Consider the following 19,549-nt stretch of genomic DNA (forward strand, 5'->3'; position numbering starts at 1 on the left):
GTTGGCCTTTTTTTGGGGGGAAAAGCTTTTCCTGGTTTTTGGGGGGGACAGGGAGTGGTTATCTTCCATTCTCCTGTAGTAGAAGAACCATAGCAAACACTATAAATGCCAAGATAATTTTTAGCTAGAGTTTAAATGGCAGTCAGAAATTTTTAAAGACAACATCACTGTGTTTTACACAGGAGTCATTGAGGGCATTTTTTAGCTGTTAGGGTTGTCATAATAACTACTGGTAAGAAGGAAGAAGGCTGGGACCTGGGTCAGTGTCTCCATGATGTCAATCTACATGCTTGGCTGCTGGGAAGAATTACCTTTTTTACTTGTCAGCCAGGTGACTTTGATTTGGATGCAAGCAGAGGCAATAAAAAGGAATCCCACGGTGTCCTCTTCTGCTAAAGCAGTTTTAACAAAGGATTTGTGCCACAGGAATAGCAAAAATCTATGCCTTATTGGGGTGGCAAACAAAATTACACTTGATTTTTCTGACTAGACAGAGAGATTTTTAAGATTAAACTGCACAGACTGAATGCAGATTTGCTGTAGCTTTTCTGGAGTTGTCTATCAGAAAAAAAAAAACCATGACTGCAATAGTTTAAAATGCTTGTCTGATGAACTGATGAAGAGGAGGAGAAAGACTGTTCCACCGGTTGCATTCCTTAATGCACTGCCAGGAGATATGAATGTAATTTGTGACTGAGATGATTCCAGAACAATAGGGTATGAAATGGTGAAAATGCTAGTACTTATCTGATGGTGCAGACTTCTTGCCCCCAGGTTTCCTCTGTCTTTATGTTGTGATTCACATTTGATCTTGAAGATTTTAATTTGCCTTTGGCTCTTCCCATAATGTATTCTGTGCATCACATGTGTACGGTATCTGTCTTCAGCACTGGACAATCTATTTAAATTTATTTACATTACTTTTTTCTAACTTGGAAAAAGTTTCTAGTCTAAGTTAAAGATATAACTCTGTACTTTGTTTAACTGCCTGGCTTTGCACCTGCTTTTTAAAGCATCAATATATTTTTAGCAAATTAAGTAAGTCCAGCTGTATCTGTTATTTTTGATTGCTACAAAAAAGGAATGAAAGAGTAACTCAACAGATGTATCACTCTGTATTACGATGTGCTCAGCATATTGCAGTATCTACATGCAATAATTATGAGTATAATTCTCTTTTCTAAGATGTACTAAGAGATTTGTGTGGATTTTGAGATCAAACATGATCACTTGCTATGGGGTGAGTATATTGATTGGCTTTTGGACTGTGTCTGATGTTGGAACAATCTTAGAATTCCTATTTTGCATCTTCTCTACAGCCTCAGCAATCACAAAGGTAGTGCTGTCCATCTGTAACAAATGCATGAGGCTGGCAGAGAGTGAAAAGAATTCTCCCGTGAGCACCTGCACTTGCAGGTGTGAGCCAATCTTCACTTCCAGCTTTGATTTTGCAGTGTTTTACAACAGTTTGCAGCCTGGCTGTTGGAAGCAACTTCCACTGTGAAAACAGAGATCAGAGTTTTCCACAAGGAGCAGTGAAAGGGTTTGGAAGCCAGGAGCGAGGGCAGGGTCCTGTTTTGCAAAGACACAGTGTGTGACCACAAAGGCTTGGTCATTCTTCTGTAGTGCTTGGCTTTCCTAAACCAGCTTCACAGATCTGGGAAGCAGATGTGCTTTGTGCAAAGAGCCTTTCTTGCTCCAAAGTTGGCATTTTACAGCATGGGCTTGCTTCGTTTGGGAAAATATGAGCGGAAGGAGAAGCAAGAGTTAGGAATGTGTATCAGCAAAATATGGTGATTTTCCACATTTTGCAGTTTTGGAGATGGAGATATAAATTCATTACACTATTAAATGGATAATTCTCTAAATCTCACTGCAGATTATGGAATGCTGGAGATGATCTTTCCTATTACTTTCTGTAGGTTTTGCATAAAAGTAATTACACAGGATGCAAATGCTACCTCCAAAAAAATAATGAAATGGTTGGACTTCCTCATCTTCAGTATCACTGATATTTAATTCAGTAATAAGCTTATCATCTCTTCTAATAGAATCTACTTTCTCCAACCCTTTAAATCCAATTCTTTTATGCAAAGGATTTTGGGAACATCATTAATTCAATCACTTTAAAGAAAGGTAAAAATAAAATTGAACTGACAAACAGGACTCCAAAGCAATCTCTGCTGAGCAAACAAAATCTTTGTTAACATCTATGCAGTGCTATGTATTAACTGAAGTTCAGACCTCATTTTCAGGTGAACCTTTCAAAACTGTGCATTTTTTCAGATGATTTTAAGTCTGTACATGTAAAGGGTAACCAATGCTCAATAGCAAGATATCCCAGAGTTATTAGAGAATTATAGAATGCATTAGACATGAAATCCAAATCCAATGGAACCAGGGATTTCAGAATAGCTTGCACCAGCAATTTGTTTCTGTTAGTACTTTGCAGTCAAAGCAGTGATGGTAGGCGGAGGGACAATGAAAAATGGTTTCAGCAAATATTAATGTGAAATTTAATATCAATTTACTTTGGCTGTACTTTCATCACTCGCACTTTCTGTGACACTGAAATTTACCTTTTGAATTATCTCTGTAAAGCAGATACAGAAGTGACTGAAAAAATCAAAGTCAACATTTTGAGAAGTTGTTTGTCATTTAGAGCTGTAGACAGATACATTTCAAAATATTTGCAAGGTGACTTTTGATTAATTCTGTCCGTGGAGCCACATGTCTGTTGGAGAGAGCAGATTTTGTGTTCAGTGATCAAACCCTTCAATGGCTCTGGCTCTGCTTCTCTAAAGCTTCTGCTGGACATTCAAGTCAAATCCCTGGAGTTAATGGACTACAAATGACTCAAACAGGCACAAATTTCACTGCTTCACCGAATCCCCTTTGAGCCCACCTGTGACAGGCAAATTTCTGTCCAGTTTGAGGTGGGCATTGCTCTTTCCTTCCATCTTAGTTGGTATTTAAGCTAACTGTTTAAAAGAATGAATTTGTTGTTTCAAATCTACATTGAAATTATCTATCATAATATTTATTGTACATCTCCTGATCCCATGCTTTCCAAGGAAATATTCCAAAAGGGATTTTGTTGCCTTCAAGGGGAGGAAAAAAATCCACTGCTCAGCATATTGTGAAACATGCAGAGAGAAGGCAGCAAGCTGCCATTGCATGTCAGATATGTGGAAATAAATGCTTGATGGAAGATTTTACTTTCATATTTCCAGGAGGTCTCATAAATGCTAGTGATAAAAAAAAGAAATTATGAAAATGCAATTTTGCCATTTTCTATTGTTCGAGTAACTCTATCATCCATGTCCTTATTTATTTTGATAGCCTTTTTAATTCTGAGAAATGAAATTACACTACAGGGACTGCTAAAAATTATTTTTCAATGTCAACCTTTACAGGAAATTGCTGTCATTTAAATTGCTTAAATGAAGTGTTTAGATTTCCAAAGATACTCATCAGCCAACCACATCAAGATTAAAGCACAGACAATGTGTGATCAGGTTCTTATCCTTTGTGTCAGAACCCAGAGCCTGTGGGTGGTTTTGGGGGTCTTCTTGACTTTCCTGTGTTTCAGAGCAATGGATCATGATCTCTGGAAAATGCTAAATTGCCAGACAGTGTTTTATGTCAGGATTGGTTTCTTTGTATATTAACTCCTTTAACACTCAAAATCTTCCCAAGCCAGAGATGTGTAACAAAGCAAATTTTTTAATCTTCAACAGTGCTCCAACCATAAACTGTGGAAATCCCACCTGCTTCCAAAATGTGAGAATTTTTTCGAGGAGTGTTTTGACACTCTTCATGGCAGGAAACAAATTACATCCAAGGGCTTAGGTCAAATCTTTTTCCTGAAAGGTGGTTTGCTGAGAAGATGAGGTAGGAGAAGCACCTGGACATGTAGGTACTCCTACACTGGGGCAGAAGGGGAACAAGAAACTTGGCAACATTACAGAACAACTGAACACTGAAAAGGTAAGGAGGGCTGAAGGGACACTCGTGAAGATTGCACAGCTTTAATCCAACATGGGTGGGCTCCACAGCCTGGGATCTCAGGAAAACTTAGTGACCTGTGATAGCAGCAGGTCAGACTGGATCATCCAGCTGTCCAAATATCCAGGGAAAGGCTGCTTTCATGCACATCAGGAAAGGTAAATGGAACCCTGCTTGATGCCATTAGAGGTGATATTTTTAGGTACTGCTTGTTAGGGGTAAGAGCAGGGCTTGTTTGGAATGATGGTCTCAGGGAGAACTTTGCTTACACAGTGATGATTCAGCCAAATGCCTCAAGAAACTAATGAAATTTGTTAATAAAGGTTGAACAGCTTTCGTATGGATTTTTGATAAGGAAACAGCTGCTCATTTTCTTGGATAGCAGTAGAGTCTGGAGGCCACAAGATCTGATAAAGGATAAGCAGATGGTTCAGAGTAAACAATTTGAAGCAGTTCTTGTAATTTCTTTAAGATCTTGGTATATAACCTGACACTAAGAGGTTACACAAAGCTTATTGAGCTAATGGTAAGCAAGTATTTGTTGCTGGAGGGCAGCTAGAGAGATGAAAAGGCAGCCAAATTTACTGAGAAATAACACTGCTGCACATCCTCCAGAATGGGATTTGAGTAGTTAAAAAGTGCCAGAAGAGCCTGAGTGAAATGCCATCTGCACATAAGGATAAACAGCACACTCTGAACTGGGATGTGTTTGGTCATGTAACCTGCAACAGTCAAAGTGGCTCAAAAAAAAATTGTCACTACCAGCAGGGCCATATTGCAGACCAGAGTCTTCCTGTGTGGAAACCAGGACAGTTCTTGGATCACAGAGCAGCAGAAAGGCTGGCATGGGGAAGAACCCCTATTCCAAACCCCTGCTGAAGCAAGGTCACCTAGACCCAGCTTCCCAGGACCATGGCTAATCAACCTTAGGATAAATCCAAGAATGGAGGTTCCACAACGTCCCTGGGCAAACTGTGCCAGTACTGGGCCACCCTCAGTGAAAATCTGTTTCCTGGTGATCAGAGGGACCCTCCTGTGTTCCAGTTTCTGCCCATTTGCCCTTGCCCTGTTGCTGGGCATCACCAAAAAGAGCTTTTGCTCTTTGCATCCTCCCTTCAGGTATTTATAGACATTGTCCCTGAGCCTTCTCCATGCTGAACAGCACCAGCCCTGTCATCCTTTCTTCAAAAAAAAACCTTCCTCAGTTGTTTTATCTCGAACAGACAGGAGGAGAGATAATATAGAGAGTAAACAAACCATCTTAAACAGAATATTTACTTCCTCCTCTTTAAACTAAATCCTGCCCACAGATACTGTGAATGCCCTCAGGTGAACCCAGTAAGTCTTATAGGTCTATATTAGGGGACAAGACTGGTTTCTGGAGTCAGAAGACTATTTTGTAACATGTAAGCTAAGAAAGGGTTTGGAAGCAGAAAAGGTGAAAATTTAGCTCCTTGTATTCACCTTTAGTTGACTCTGGAGTTCACAGTGTCACAGAATGGAAGTCATTAGTTCATTAATTCCTCTGCCATTAACAGTGGACTGTAGGGGCCAGCAGGGAGTGCTCTGGATTATTTTGCCCCTTGCTGCTCAGACTGAAATGACTACATAATCTGGCCTCCTTTATAGGGAATTTATTTTTTATTATAAATAGATTAGAATAAAGCAACATACTGTTATCTCAGAGCTGACTTCCGCTGATTTAGACACAGACTTAGCAAGTTTTTAGTTTTCCTTAAGAAAGGTCACTCTTGTTCCCAGAATGTGCTATTAACATGGATCAGATCACACTGATATTTGTTCATTTTTCATCATGGAAACATTGCTCAAGCTCCAAATGTTTCAGAATATGTCTCAATGGTCATAACATATATATATATATAGAAATCAGTGTGGCTGGAAATGCTTACAGACCATGTGTGACAGCACGAGAAGAGATGCTCAGTGGTAATATATGATTTATATGAGATTGGCTGCTCAATGACTAAGTTATCAATCAAAAATTCACATGCCAACTTTTTTCCAAGCACAGACCCATACAAGGTTACCTATCTCATCCTTCCATGAACATCTTTATGTAAAACACTTAGTGAGATAAGAGCAGAAATATTGTAAGCTACCTCTGAGTTATGGAAGTTATGCTTGGTATCTTTATTAGATTAAAAATTATTTAAATATTTCAAGGGCTAAAGAGGAGAGCGTGGCATATCTTAATGATGTTAATAACCTAAGTTTCACACTTCTTAGTAACCACACCTACTAGCAATTACCAAATTGACAGATATATGTGAAGTTGGCATTTTAGTGATTCACCCAGCAGAGCTAAAGAGTCTTTTAAAAGCCCAGAATTTAACTCTTACCAATTTTCCCCTGACATTCGTGTCACAGACCTGAGCATAGGACTAGAAATGTATCTGGCAATGATTCAAACTCATAATTAATTTGATGTCCATTATACAGCCTCCTGTAAGAATCTCCACAGACCCAGATGTGTGTGTTTTTCAAGCTTGATAAAATTGCTGTTAAGTAGGTGCCTACGAAGGACATTCTTCAGTCACTGAACAGTGTCACAACCCACTCAGATAGGAAAAAATATGGCAAAATAAGTGCCCCTCTGAAGAGTCAGTTTCTTTGGCCTAGTTTGCAAAGTAGTAAATGATAGCATGGCTCCACAAATAATTAAAGGTATCCAGTCATTGGGAAAATGCACCCAGATGTACATAAAACCAACACATGAATTCATGCTTTTATAGTCAGAGGTGTCTGTGATCCTCCAAGGAGAAATATTGCAAGTTCTGATGTCCTCCTGCTAAAAGTGAGAATGGGGATGGGAAAAGGTCCTCAGATCTTCTAAACAGAGTCAGATAAAAAACAGCATTGCGTTAAAAGTTACAACAAATGAAATTTTAGCTGATAAAGTGTCTCTTGAAATTATCAGTTCTCTTGAACTGAGGAATCAGTCTTTAACAAAGAAGAAATATAAAAATTATTGTACATAAAAGTACTGTTTATTCACTTTTTTATTACTCTTCTACTGATAATCTACTCTTCCCTTGACCACTGTATGGTCTTCCTTCTTTTCTCTTTTACTGATTTGTTCTTTTTCTCCAACACAACTCATTAGAATATGTGATTTTTTTTTTCCCTGACTTTTCCTTATCTCCCTCAATTCTTTTTGTTTTTTTCCTCAACAATTTTTCCCAGGTCTTTTGAGCTCTCCTTACATTTTCCCACCATCTGGCTGGACAGCAGTTTGTGACAGCACTGAACGGGTGAGTTGTGAAAACTTGCTCAGAAGATGGTTTCACCTATAGCTCCCATTCTCTATGGAACAGGAAGTTCTGGTGATCATGACAGGGCAAATGATGCATGAAACAAACCTTGGTGCATGAAACAAACCTTGGTGCATGAGACAAACCTTGATGCATTGAGGAAAAACTAATGTGGCACAAGCAAGTTGTAAAGACAACATGGATGGGCCAGTTGAAACCCAAACCATTCTACGAGACACAACCAAAGAGGGGAAAAATACTCATTAAAAAGAAAGAATCTCACCAGATTCCTCAAATTCACTGTTGTACGCATTCCAGGTCTCACTTATGCGGAGCAGGTTCTCTTCCATGGCTTGGATGTCCATGTAGGGGCAGTTGCACTCCGGGAATTTGGGGCCACACTGGCACCAGCAGTCATTGTCCTTGCAGATGAACTCCCCCTCTGAATTGCAGGCAATGTAGCTCAGAGCTGCCTGCACAAAATGCTCCTGCAGGTACTCAGGAAGGATGACCTGAAGACCTGAGGGAAATGGAGGAAATATGATGGTGTTAAACACAAAGGAAGTTTTGGAGTCGAGCAGCTTCCCCAGTTTACATAGTAAACAAAGAGTTATGAAAAACAAAAAATATAGGAGTTTTCTGGACAATTTGCACATCTGTCCAGCATTTGTACTATGTTGTGTATTTCCTTTCTTAATAATTATTTTCAGATCTATTCCTGACATTTCCCTCACATCTATCCACTAATGAGTAACCTGCATTCCTCAGACAGAGTGTTTATTGTTATAATCTTTTAGGGGGATTGGGTAACATCATCCTCTCCTTGAGAAGAGCTGCTGGGTGAACAGCTGCCAGAGCCTTGCAGCAGGAAATCACACAGCTGAATTATAATCCTGGTGCCAGCAATAATACAGATTCTGAAAATGCTGATGAAGGGAAAGCAGCCCTGAGAGACAGAGTGAGGAGACAACACAATCAGGAAAAGAGGTGTAAACATTTCCATCTGAAATTGGGCTTGTGTTCCATGTTTCCTTTGGCACAACAAGATGTAGCTTGTCTAAATAACTCATTATCTCTTGTAGGGGCAAACTAAGAAGGAAAAGGGAAATTGAGTTGGAAGAAATCTTTGAAAAATAAAATTTGGCTGGTTGTTTATTTTTCTAGCATCGGTAGCAAATTGCTCTGGAACAGTTAATTGGATGTGAAGGGTAGGGCTACAAAACCTGGAGAAAACCTCATTCTTAAATCTACTAAAGTTTAGCATGAAAGGGTGCAAAGTCCTGTGGGGCTTCAAAAGCTCCTGCTATATGTGTTCCAAGTAATTCCTCATCAAATGAATTGGGTATTTGGTGATATAAGTGTCTTCTCCATAGGCACTTGGAAGATTTCACAGAGATTTATCCCTTATTATTTAGGTAAAACAAAAACTATAGCTGTAACATTCATTTCAGAACTCTTCCAAGTCAAAATTCATATCACAACTGCTGAAACCTGTTCTGACTGTGCTTTCTGTCTCATGTCAAAATCTGTAAAACTGCTGCTCCTGAGTAAATATTGTAACGTAGTTGTGTGCTTGTGAAAAACCACGAGGCTGTGAAAGAAAAAAAAAGCCCAGTTTGATTTTCCCATTAAAGAGTTTACACTGTTCTGATAATACATTTCTCCACATGACAGCAAACGACAGTCTGAGAGATGCAAAATTTATTTTCCAAATTTTAACTGACAAATGTGCTGGAAACCACCAAAAATTTTATTTTCTGGAACTATTCGGTGCATCCCAGTAGAATCAAGTTTTATGTAAAAAAAATTCTCTCTGGAAAATAATTTTATGTTTTTATGGATTTAATCGATTCTGGGGAGAAAAGAAAGGGAGAAAACACAATATGGACATTTTAAGGAAGAGTCATAGGATCATGGACTGTCCTGAGACTGAAGGGTCTACAGGGATCATCATCCCTGAGAACTGTTCTTAATGTCACCAAGCACCTCACACTGTTTTTCTGGGTAGAAAGAAAAATTTAAATATAGAAAATTTTAAATATAGAAAATTTTAAATCTTGGAAATAGTTGTATAATCTACCTTCAACTGAAAATTAAGAATTGTGTTGTTCTGTCATGGCATAGAGCCAGAGGTATACACAAATGCACACATTAAAGAGAATTTAGTGGGGTTTTTCATAGCCATAATTTGCTCATGCTTTATTTTTTTAACTTAAAACAAAAATTATTAAAGGCCCAATACTATAAAGGGGAATTTTTTCAAACATTTTTATGTCCTAATATGCAGGTTGGGAAAATGCTTCTGCTGGAATTTTGAAAAAAAAAATATTGTTAGAAATGATAACTCTTCTTCCTTTTTCTTCCTCTTTCTGCTTCTATTTTTCATTTTTATTTATGCACAACTACTACTATTTTCCTAGTGAGTGAGATTTCAACCTTCCAAATTTTTCTTTAAATTCCTAAGAGCAGGAGCCCTTTGACTCCTCCTGATTTAGAGGATTTGAAAATGTACATCCTGCTCCTCTGGTGACTCCATGAATTTTGGTGCATGGAGTGCATGTGCTGTAAGTTACTGCTCAGCATGTGCAAAGCAGGCTGAGCACACGAAATATCAGCTTGGTGGAACCTCTGGGAATTCAGGCTGCTTAAGAGGTGTGCCAGTAGATGCTAAATAGGGATGCAAAATGCTAACAGGGGTATTCAAATTATTTTCTGATGGGTGCAGAAATTGTTTCTGTTTGAAAGGCAACACGAAGTACTGACATTTCCTTCACTTTGGCTGGAATGCACACACACACACACACACAAAAATTAGGAAAATGACTTTTTATGAGGTGGAAGAAAGGAAAAAAAACAAATAGCATGATAAATGCCAGCCCATTCCAAAACAAATTAACGAAATTGCACCTACATACCTTGCAACTGAATCTTATTTTCAGGACTCTGAACCAGAACAGAGCTGACAGAATCTAGGTTGTCATAGTTACTGCAGCCGAGGGGACCCGTCCGCGTCTCTGTCACCTGATGGAAGGGAAGGGAGAAGCACTTGCTGGATTATCCAAAGCAGGCTGAGGAGTTCACAAGATTATTTCATAAAGTTTCCCTCCAGAAATACACTTCAGACTTAATTATGGTAAAATAATTTAGTTGCCAAAACGATAAGTGCAAATGTTTCAGCAGCAGAAAGTGTTATTTCTATTACAGAGAATCCTTATAAACACTACACCATTACAATACCACACAAACACTACAGCAGTATAATTCTAGAATGGTGTAATGCCACCCCAACCATCTGAAAACAATTTATTTTTCATAGCTGTGGGAATTACAATGAGCTTGCTAAATGCAGTTTATAAAAATTGTGACTGTCATTTTTCCTCTTGAAAGTTGTGCACATGACAAGTCCTGCTTGAAGCAATGGAAAAAACTTTGAGTTTTCCAGTGAAGAAGATCAGGATTTGGAATTAAATACCCTTTATGAGCAGTGTTCATAATGGTGGTAGTGGTGGGATGATTTTTCATAAGGGAAGGGCCTGAGATAAATTCAGGCACAAAATTCTGTCTGTTGTAATCACCAAATCCACGGCCACAGAACCAAAATACAGCTACATTTATCAAATCAGAACCTCCACAAGCAGAGCTCTGGCTTAATAGTAAAGGTTTGTATTTGGGAGAGAGCAGTTATTTATATCATAGAATCATTAAGGTTGGAAAAACCTTTTCAGATCTTCAAGTCCAAACATTAACACTGCCAGATATGCCACTAACCCATGTCCTAAGCAGCACATTATGGGTTTTGAACACTTCCAGGAAGAGTTTTTCCACCACTCTCCTGGACAACCTGTATGAGTGACTGGCCATCCTTTCAGTGAATAAATTTTTCCTTATGTCCAATCTTAATGTCTATCCCTGGTGCAACTTGGTGAGTGAACACATTTAAATTTTAAAAAAGAAAATAAGTTAGTAATTCATATGCTTCCTGGAATATTATATGCCATTCGTAAGTGTCAACAAAGTAATTTAAAAGGCCAATTTATTTTTAAAATGAGAAGTATAACCAATCCCTCTGTCATGGATGTCTCAAACAGTTTTCAGGCACTCTGCTGGAACTTCCTACTTCTCTTCTTTGACTGTTTCAGAAGTTGTGGCCAGATTTACCCTTGTTTGGAATCTAACTCAGTTTTGAATGCAACTGCTTCTATTTTCTATTACTGCAGGTATCACACTCAGCTCTGGATCTCCTGGAGAATAAGCCTAAATTAGAGGGTCAGGAGCAGATTTCCAAAATGCGCTGAATAAGTGACAGCCACACAACCAGACAAGCAAAGTGAAATGTAAGGAACAGAAGGGAGAGGGCAGTTTGAACAGTCTGATTTGATGGCAATGTGAAGGTTTGCTGATACAAACCCTGATTGTTCACATTGCTGAGGGCTGCCCAGCTCGCCCACAATGAGTGGGTGCTGCAGCTGAGTCATGATGCTCTAAAACCACTGAGACTTCACATCCTTCTTGCCCTTTTGTAAGAGCAGATGAGATTTACTGCCTTTCCCCAACTGTGGCAGAATTCCTGAGGGTGGCCAGCCCATGGAGAGGACGCAGAACTGGCCTCCACCAAACCTGTGGGCAGAACTCAAGGTGCATCAGGAAATGGGCCCAAGCCAGGCTGTGTCCCCTCTGCACACAGTTGGCAATCTTTAATATTTATGGCAGCAGCAGGTTTGCCATGGTTTTTGCTTAATCATCCTGAATCAGCACATCCCTCTTACACAGGGATAAGAGCTGGATTGGACATGGCTGGAATGACAATTGTGATTTACCTGTGATCCTTCAGTCCTCTGCCAACAAGTAGTCTAAAATTCCATTCTAAAATATGACTTTTTGGAAGTACCCCCAGTCCATATATAGAATCCAATCTCTTTATGCAATAACAAAGAGTGTTGCCTAGATTAAATAAGGGAAACAGCCAGAAGACCAAAAAAAAGACAGGTAAGTGTTGTAGTGAAGTTTATCCTTACTCTGATATATTACACTCAGCATTCATCTATGCATTTCTTTATTTAAAGATCCATTTATTTTAGTGTTGTTTTCGTTTGCATATTATTATTTTGGTTTTAAAACATTTCTCTATAAGGCAATGCAGCTTTATAAAGTTATATGGAGTGTATAAACTAAAAAGCAAATATTACAGTTCATATCCATTCCTATTACTCCTTTATGCCCTCTGAAATCACAAAATAATGAAGGGTGGTAAGTAGCTTTATAGTTATTGTGCCCCTTTTTGTGCATATTTCTTTACTCTTATCTGAATTATGCCAGACATATGTAGAGACTAGCACTGTTTAGAGTGATAGCATTTATAAATACATTGATTCAGGAGAAAATTATCTAGGCCAGTTTTGATATGACTTACAAACAATTTCTGCAGTGAATTAATTAAAAATTGTTATGATAATAATAATAGACAATACTGTATAAATACATCAATAAATAAGGACCTTTTCTAAATGTTAATTTTTCATTCCATTCTATATATTTATGTTATTCATTCTTTTACTCCTCCAGGTACCTTCACACCCTCTGTCAGCTGCCTTGCTCTGGTACTCTTATCTTCAGAATAAAAAATACATTGCAAGAAGATATTCAAAATGAATAGCCTCAGTATGCAAAAAAGAAATGCTAAAGAATAAAAAATCATCTAACCTTCAATTTTTGATGGATGAGAACTCTAGTCAGAGGTCAAAGTTATGCAGGTACATGTGCTTTTGTACACTCTACACAAATCCTACTCCACAAAGATTGTAAATCAGAAAAAATTGTGAGTGATTGATAAATGAAAGCCTCGAATTTCTATCACATTTTCAGATCAGATGAAAGGATTTGATTTTCCTAAATTATACAGTTACAGTCTGGTTTGGGTTGGAAGGGACTTTAAAGAATATCTAATTCCAACCCCTGCCACAGGGACACTTCCACTAGACAAAGTTGATCCAAGCTCCATCCAACCTGGTCTTGGACTTTTTGGGGTAACTTTGATGATAAAAAATAGACTACAGAAGAAGAAAAAAAATTTGAAATTGTAAAAATGCATTAATTCTGGTTTGAGCCAAGTGTTACTGATGATTTTATGCTTTTTGTTTCAACAATAGGAATGAAATTGGAACGGCAATGGCACGTCTTTAATTATCTTCCAAGAAGAGAAGTGTGACTATGTTCAGTCCCAAGATCACAGCTGAAAACTTTTTTTTCAGAATGTGTATGGAAAAAAAGGTGAACCAAAAAGAGGAGAGGGATAAGTAATAAAATAGAAATGCAGATTATGCAAAAATGTAGCATGGTCCAGAAGTGACTGACATAGGGCAAAGAGCACTAGAGCCAAATGTTTGTATTGCAGGACCTGTAAGCCCACAAAGAACATTAACTCACAAAGCAAAGCACCACAGAACAAAGTTATTAAACAACTGGAACCCCCTAAGAACCAGTAAAACACACCTGTGAGATCACCTGGCACGAAGCAGGAGGGATGCTGTCCTGTGCCTTCTTGTCAGAGATCATCACAGAACAGGTGTCCCTGGGCAACAGCTTTCAGCTCCCAGAAATAAACTCTAACATGTGGCATTAATGAGACAAATGCCTACAGTTTTCAGTCAGTTAAATCTCATAACCATGGTGATAATGACCCGATTACAAGTGCACTGAGAACATACCTCCTAGCACTTAAGCAGGGCTGAATTCTTGTGATATCAGTGGGTAGTATTTCCCTGGGAAACAGCCTGCTTTTTTTGTCCATGATAATTAAGCCTATAGCAGACTTTCCTAATAAAAGGGAAATACATTTCTGCAGAGATTTTGCTCCTGGTGCATCCTTTTAAGCACACGTGGCTAATATTCCTAATGAAGTGCCCATGCAGAGGTGGTGTGTGCCTTGCATAAAGGACTGTCCTCTTCAGCAGGACTCTTTAAAAATGGATTTGGCTTCTAAGGGTAAGAACTGAGCCAGCACAAAGGAGGATGAGGCAATGCTGGTCACTGCAGAATAGGCAGCTGTGCTCACCTTCACATAAACCTCTTTAATACTTTGAACATTCAAATAAGGATTTAGAGCAAACTCCTCATAGCTGCATGAGGCAGCAAGGTCTGTTCTGGGCAGTTGTGCTGACAGAGGATGGGGCAAAAGTGTGGAATTGGGAAAAACCTGAAGGCTTTGGGATTGTCCTGAATAACACCATGGTGGTGCTGGGCTGATGGCTTTATCTGCTGATATTTGAGGTCTTTTCCAACTGTGATGGTTCTGATTCCATGAGTTCCTACCAACCTCACCCTCAAACCCTGTCCTGCAGCCCATGCTCCCACTCCCTGTATTCCCTGCCCATTCTGCAGCCAACGCTCATTTCACCTTACAAAAAGAGTTGATCAAATAAATAGGCACTAAATGTACTTTCTATTTAGATGTGGATCTCCTGCCAACTCTCTTCTTTTTTTTTCCCCCCAGGCTTCACAGTTTTTCACAAAAGCACCTTTATTCCAGCACTTCCCTTTGCCACACAATAGTTGCTGCTCCACTGCCCTATTTTTGTCATTGAACATATTAAAAAACTCCTGCTAATGAGTGTGTAATTAAAAGAAATCAAATTTTCTGAGTGTTCCAAGCACTGATACTTCTCACGCTGCAGGCTAGATGAACATTTCTGAAGGAGGTGCAGACAAACCAGAAGCATTCACAATGTCACGGGTTGGATTCATGTTTTCAATATGATTTTTTTAATTGCCAGGAATCTAAAACAATACCTCAAAGGCATGACATATCTTCAATAGATTTTCTGGCAGCATAGGGCTGGCACTTCAATTTGAAGAGCCCCCTAACTCAGGAGACCTGGAAACACTCCCATCATATTTTTCTGTCATTTGTGAAATGGAAGAGGAACAGTAAACTTGATCTTTCTGCAAAAGAGATAATTGCAAAATTTCCATTAACTTCATTAGAAGGGAAATAGGGACTTCTTTCAATTTTCTGGGTAAGGAGATGACTTTGAATTTTACTGAATGCAGCACTAAAGCTTCCCAAGAGATCAGCCTAATCCTTCCATTCGCACTTCTTTGTTTCTGCACTCCCAGGAATTTACTGTGAACCAGACTGTTACCTTAAAATAAGAAGGAAATTGAAATGTATTCTCCTTACACAAAGCATTAAATACCTCAGAAATCAGAACATTTCAGAACCTGGAAATGAACTCACACTATTTGAATTCTGCTCTGTTACATCTGTTGAAAATGCTATGATTTTTTAAGACTGCTCAGGTCTGTCTGATAGGGAACAATCCCCTCTCTACTCAAGGCTATTCCCCACTATCTCAGGGAGCACTATACTGTCTGCAAGCTCCAGGAGAATCCACAAGAATATTGGAACAAATCTGGCAGCACTGACAGCTCTGGCATGACAGCCACAGTTTTCCCTGTTCAAGGACATTTGAAATCTGCTGCCTGTCCGATGCCACATTCCCATGCACCCTTCTGGATTGCAACAGGGAAGTTTGCAGGAAATTAGGTTGCTGGAAAACCACCCAGGGCAGCCATGCCAGAGCCTTTATTTCCTGCACTTTCAGAAAATCAAAGGTGCAGCAGCCTCATACAGAGAATAAGGACAGGCATTATCTCCAAAAGAACAGTTATCTCTTTTAATTAATCTTGAAGAAGAGATGACAGCGAAGTTCTCTTACACAGAAATAACAGAGTTAGCAAGAATGTAATAAAAATGGAAGATTTTGTTTCAGTCTCCATTTAGCTACTTCTGCTCGCCCATATCTTACTTAAATTAACACTAATATTATTTTTTCTCAGCTTTTATTGCCTAAAGAGACAGCTGAACAGCAAACAGTAAATGAAATCTATATATTTGGTTTAAAAGATAAAATTAGAAACAGAGAGAACACTGCAGATACAAATTAAAATAATATTTCATGTTCATAAAAATCTCAAGGTATCTGCAGAAAGCAACAGCAAAGATGCTAACCTAAGAAAAACCCAATTTCCAACTTTCCATCCTTTACCAAACACAATTCCATTACTTTATAAAGGACAAAAGGCTTCAAAGAAATTTGGGGGTTCACACTGTACAGGTTAAATGTCTTCTTACATTTAACCCAACTGCAAAAGGCCATGCCAGCACTTCCTGAGAGTATTGGGTGCAGGATTTGTATCTTCATGGACCAGTTCAATAGGCAATGCTGAGGCCACTGGGATTTTTCACTGTGTCCACATTAGTTTCAACAAGACAGAATGATTTGCCTATTTATAAGACTCACAGACATTATTAGTCATAATAATACTGCAGCTGGATGGATTTTTTTTTTTTTTTATGTTGGGAAAGCATGAATAGAAAATATAGTCCTTGCTAAATCAGGATGAAAAGTGAAAATGTTCCTTTTCTATTTGAGGTGTCAGGGAAAAGATCATCTTGATAAATATTAAAATTATCTTTGGATCATTTGGGAACATTATACCTTTACTGTGGTTAGTTCTTAAAATTATGTCTATACTATTTTTAAGAGAAAAAAAATTTAAAAATCCAAATTTCTGCCAAAGAAAAAATGTGACAGGTTAACATTAGGTCCTAAAAAGAACACGAAAGGGATTTAAAGTCTTGAAGCTTAAAAATAAAAATTATAAGGGCAAGTTAATTAATAACTCTATTTTCCATAGAGATTTTACCTTTGATTGTACATTTCTGTGCAATTCTAAAACTTAGTTGCACATTTCAGCACCATCTCTAACAATTCAACAATTTAAGCTGTTTCCAGGTGTTCTATTTCCTGGCCAGAAACTCCTGAGTTATTTGTGCTGTCCGTGGCACTCCAGCTCGGAGCACCCTGCATCTCACAGGACATTTTTCATGTCCATTTGATTTTGCCATCAAACTCCCCCTCCTGGGGTTGTCATCCCAAGCTCTCACAAGGAATCACATCAGTGTCCATAACGTGGGTGTCTGCCTGGCTCACAGAGATGTGTGCAGGGATTTATTTTTAGGCTATATCCTCATTACTTCCCACCCATTTATTCCATCTGGTAAATGATTGTAACACATTTGCCCTTTCTGTCTCATTGGTATGGCCAACTCTCAATTTACAGCTTTGCTAAACTCTTGTTTTTACACAAGTGGTTTTTAGTGTGTTTTCCTGCCTCTTTGCAGACCTACTTACAGACCAGGCAGCTGCAGCTGATCTATAATTTAATCATTAAATCCCTATCAGTCGTTCAAGCTAAAGGGAATTTAGCTTTGCTGAATTTGTGTTAAGAGAAGAGAATCAACTTAACACTGAAGCTTTAAACTTCATTTCATATGGCTGTTTCATTCATATGGAGAGTTCTGTCTGAGAACCTGGTGAGTCTCAATGTTGTTATTTCATGAACTAAATGAGAAGAAATATTTTAGTGTACAGAATACTGCTCTTAGAATTAGGCTCCGAGGGCAGCGTTGCTCAGACTGACTGCTGAGCCCAGCTGGAAAATCCTTCACATCATCCTGATTCATGGGAATAGAAAGACCTATCAAATACCAAGACCTGGTCATTAAAACATACATGAATGTGTTCTACTATGGGTAGGAAAAAATATGTAGAATATAGAATATAGGATCTTGTCCAAGGGGTTTTATTCATTCCTTTCTGGTCCTCACATAGATGAGCCAATGGCAAGGGCAAAGAATGATGTATCATAAAGGTAAGTGCATCAAAAAAACCAGAAAAAGAAAGAGCCACAGTTCCTAAGAGCACAAGGATCTAGAGAAGAAGTTCATAAGGAAAAAGAGGAAATCTGTGACAAGAAAGTAACACTCATTATCAGGACTGTGGAGCCCTGTGGAAGTGAAAGGACTTTGTTCTGCTCAGAATTGAAAAAATCTCAACCACCTGCATGTTTTACTCTACTTAAGTAGACTAAAACATGACGAGAAAAATATTTAAATGGTCCTCTTCAAACCATTTTCTCTATTACCATCAAGGTTTTATCATCATCAAATTTTACACATCAAGAATTTTATGAAAAGATGAAGAAAAAACATGGAAAGATTTTTTATTTGCTAGACTCTATACATACTTGGAGAAGATATAAAATTAAATTTCCTTATAAATGTACATATTACTTGGGAGACTCCCATATCCTCCATTTGGTGGAATTATTACAAATGTTGGCAAATAATGAACTATTATAACCATGACACAAAAGGGCCTTTTTATTATTTCTTTTCATATTACTTTTAATACAATTCAAAGGAAGAATACCAAGGTCCATGAAATGTATTAGCTATTCTCTGGGAATGAAAGGGTTAAATTGGGCTATCCAGGGAGAGATAATGACTAGTAGTTTATCAGACTGGGAAGATGGTAGTTGAGGCTGACTTGTGGAAACCCTGATCTCAGTGATACCAACATGGAAGAAAAGAAAGTGGTGTTTATTCCTTGCATAAGGTCACAACCTGACCAGGAAAAATTAGAACCACTTTTTATTTTGCTTACTGGATTCTGCTGTAAAGCCTGTAGAACAGTGATGAAACTTCCAACCTTTCAGGCATTAAAGATCTGAAAATAATGATCACTCCATAGTGTAGAAAGTGTCCTGTATGAATAATGAAACCTTTCTTTAACCGAGCTCTGCTTCAGCATGTAGAGGCATTATATATATTAACTTGTAAGAGATTAAATTATAGTTTTGCTGTCAGACATGCAAATTCTGCTGAAGCTCCCTGAGAAGGTCTGCAAGGTAAAAATAACAGTGAAATGCAGAAGACAGCAATGATATAACTCTCAGTGCCAGTTAGCTGTGAAGGATTCCCACACAAGAGATTATTTTTCACACTAAATGAATAGATTGAAGGGGATGATTGCAGATTGAATCATAAACCATAATAACAAAACATGCAAAAAAGTATTATGGCCAAAAATTCTCTAGGAAAAATAATATGAAAATGGAAAACTTTCCATAGCCTTTTATTATTCTCTAAGCTGATTTCTTCTGATGCAGACTCTCTATCCTTCTGAGATATTTTTTCTAATCTGACCTCTGTGTTCATACATGCTGTTTATACATGCTATCTCCTATTTCTGAGAGCTCAGAGGCAGGCAAAAGTTCTGTGAATTTTATAGTCCTTGCTTGACATTCTCTGACCTGCTGGCAAGCAGTAGCTGCCAATTAGAGGGGGGAGGATAGGCAGAATGCTGAAGTTTCCCAACCCATACACAAGCCAGCCAGAATAAAGATCAAACTGAAATCTGTACAAG

General features: G+C 38.3%; 1 protein-coding gene across 3 annotated transcripts in view; it reads right to left on the bottom strand.

Moving 5' to 3' along the window:
- LOC117000057 (BMP/retinoic acid-inducible neural-specific protein 3) overlaps positions 1-19,549 on the bottom strand; it is a 192,780-nt gene that overhangs the window by 48,187 nt on the left and 125,044 nt on the right. For all 3 annotated transcript variants that reach the window (XM_033067404.1, XM_033067406.1, XM_033067405.2), the window contains 2 exons: positions 10,196-10,301; positions 7,564-7,800 (listed from right to left, as the gene is read on the bottom strand). In XM_033067404.1, the coding sequence (XP_032923295.1) occupies positions 7,564-7,800; positions 10,196-10,301 (343 nt within the window). The remainder of the gene's footprint in view (positions 1-7,563; positions 7,801-10,195; positions 10,302-19,549) is intronic.

Source organism: Catharus ustulatus, chromosome 9 (assembly GCF_009819885.2).
Source record: "Catharus ustulatus isolate bCatUst1 chromosome 9, bCatUst1.pri.v2, whole genome shotgun sequence".
Classification (NCBI taxonomy): domain Eukaryota; kingdom Metazoa; phylum Chordata; class Aves; order Passeriformes; family Turdidae; genus Catharus; species Catharus ustulatus.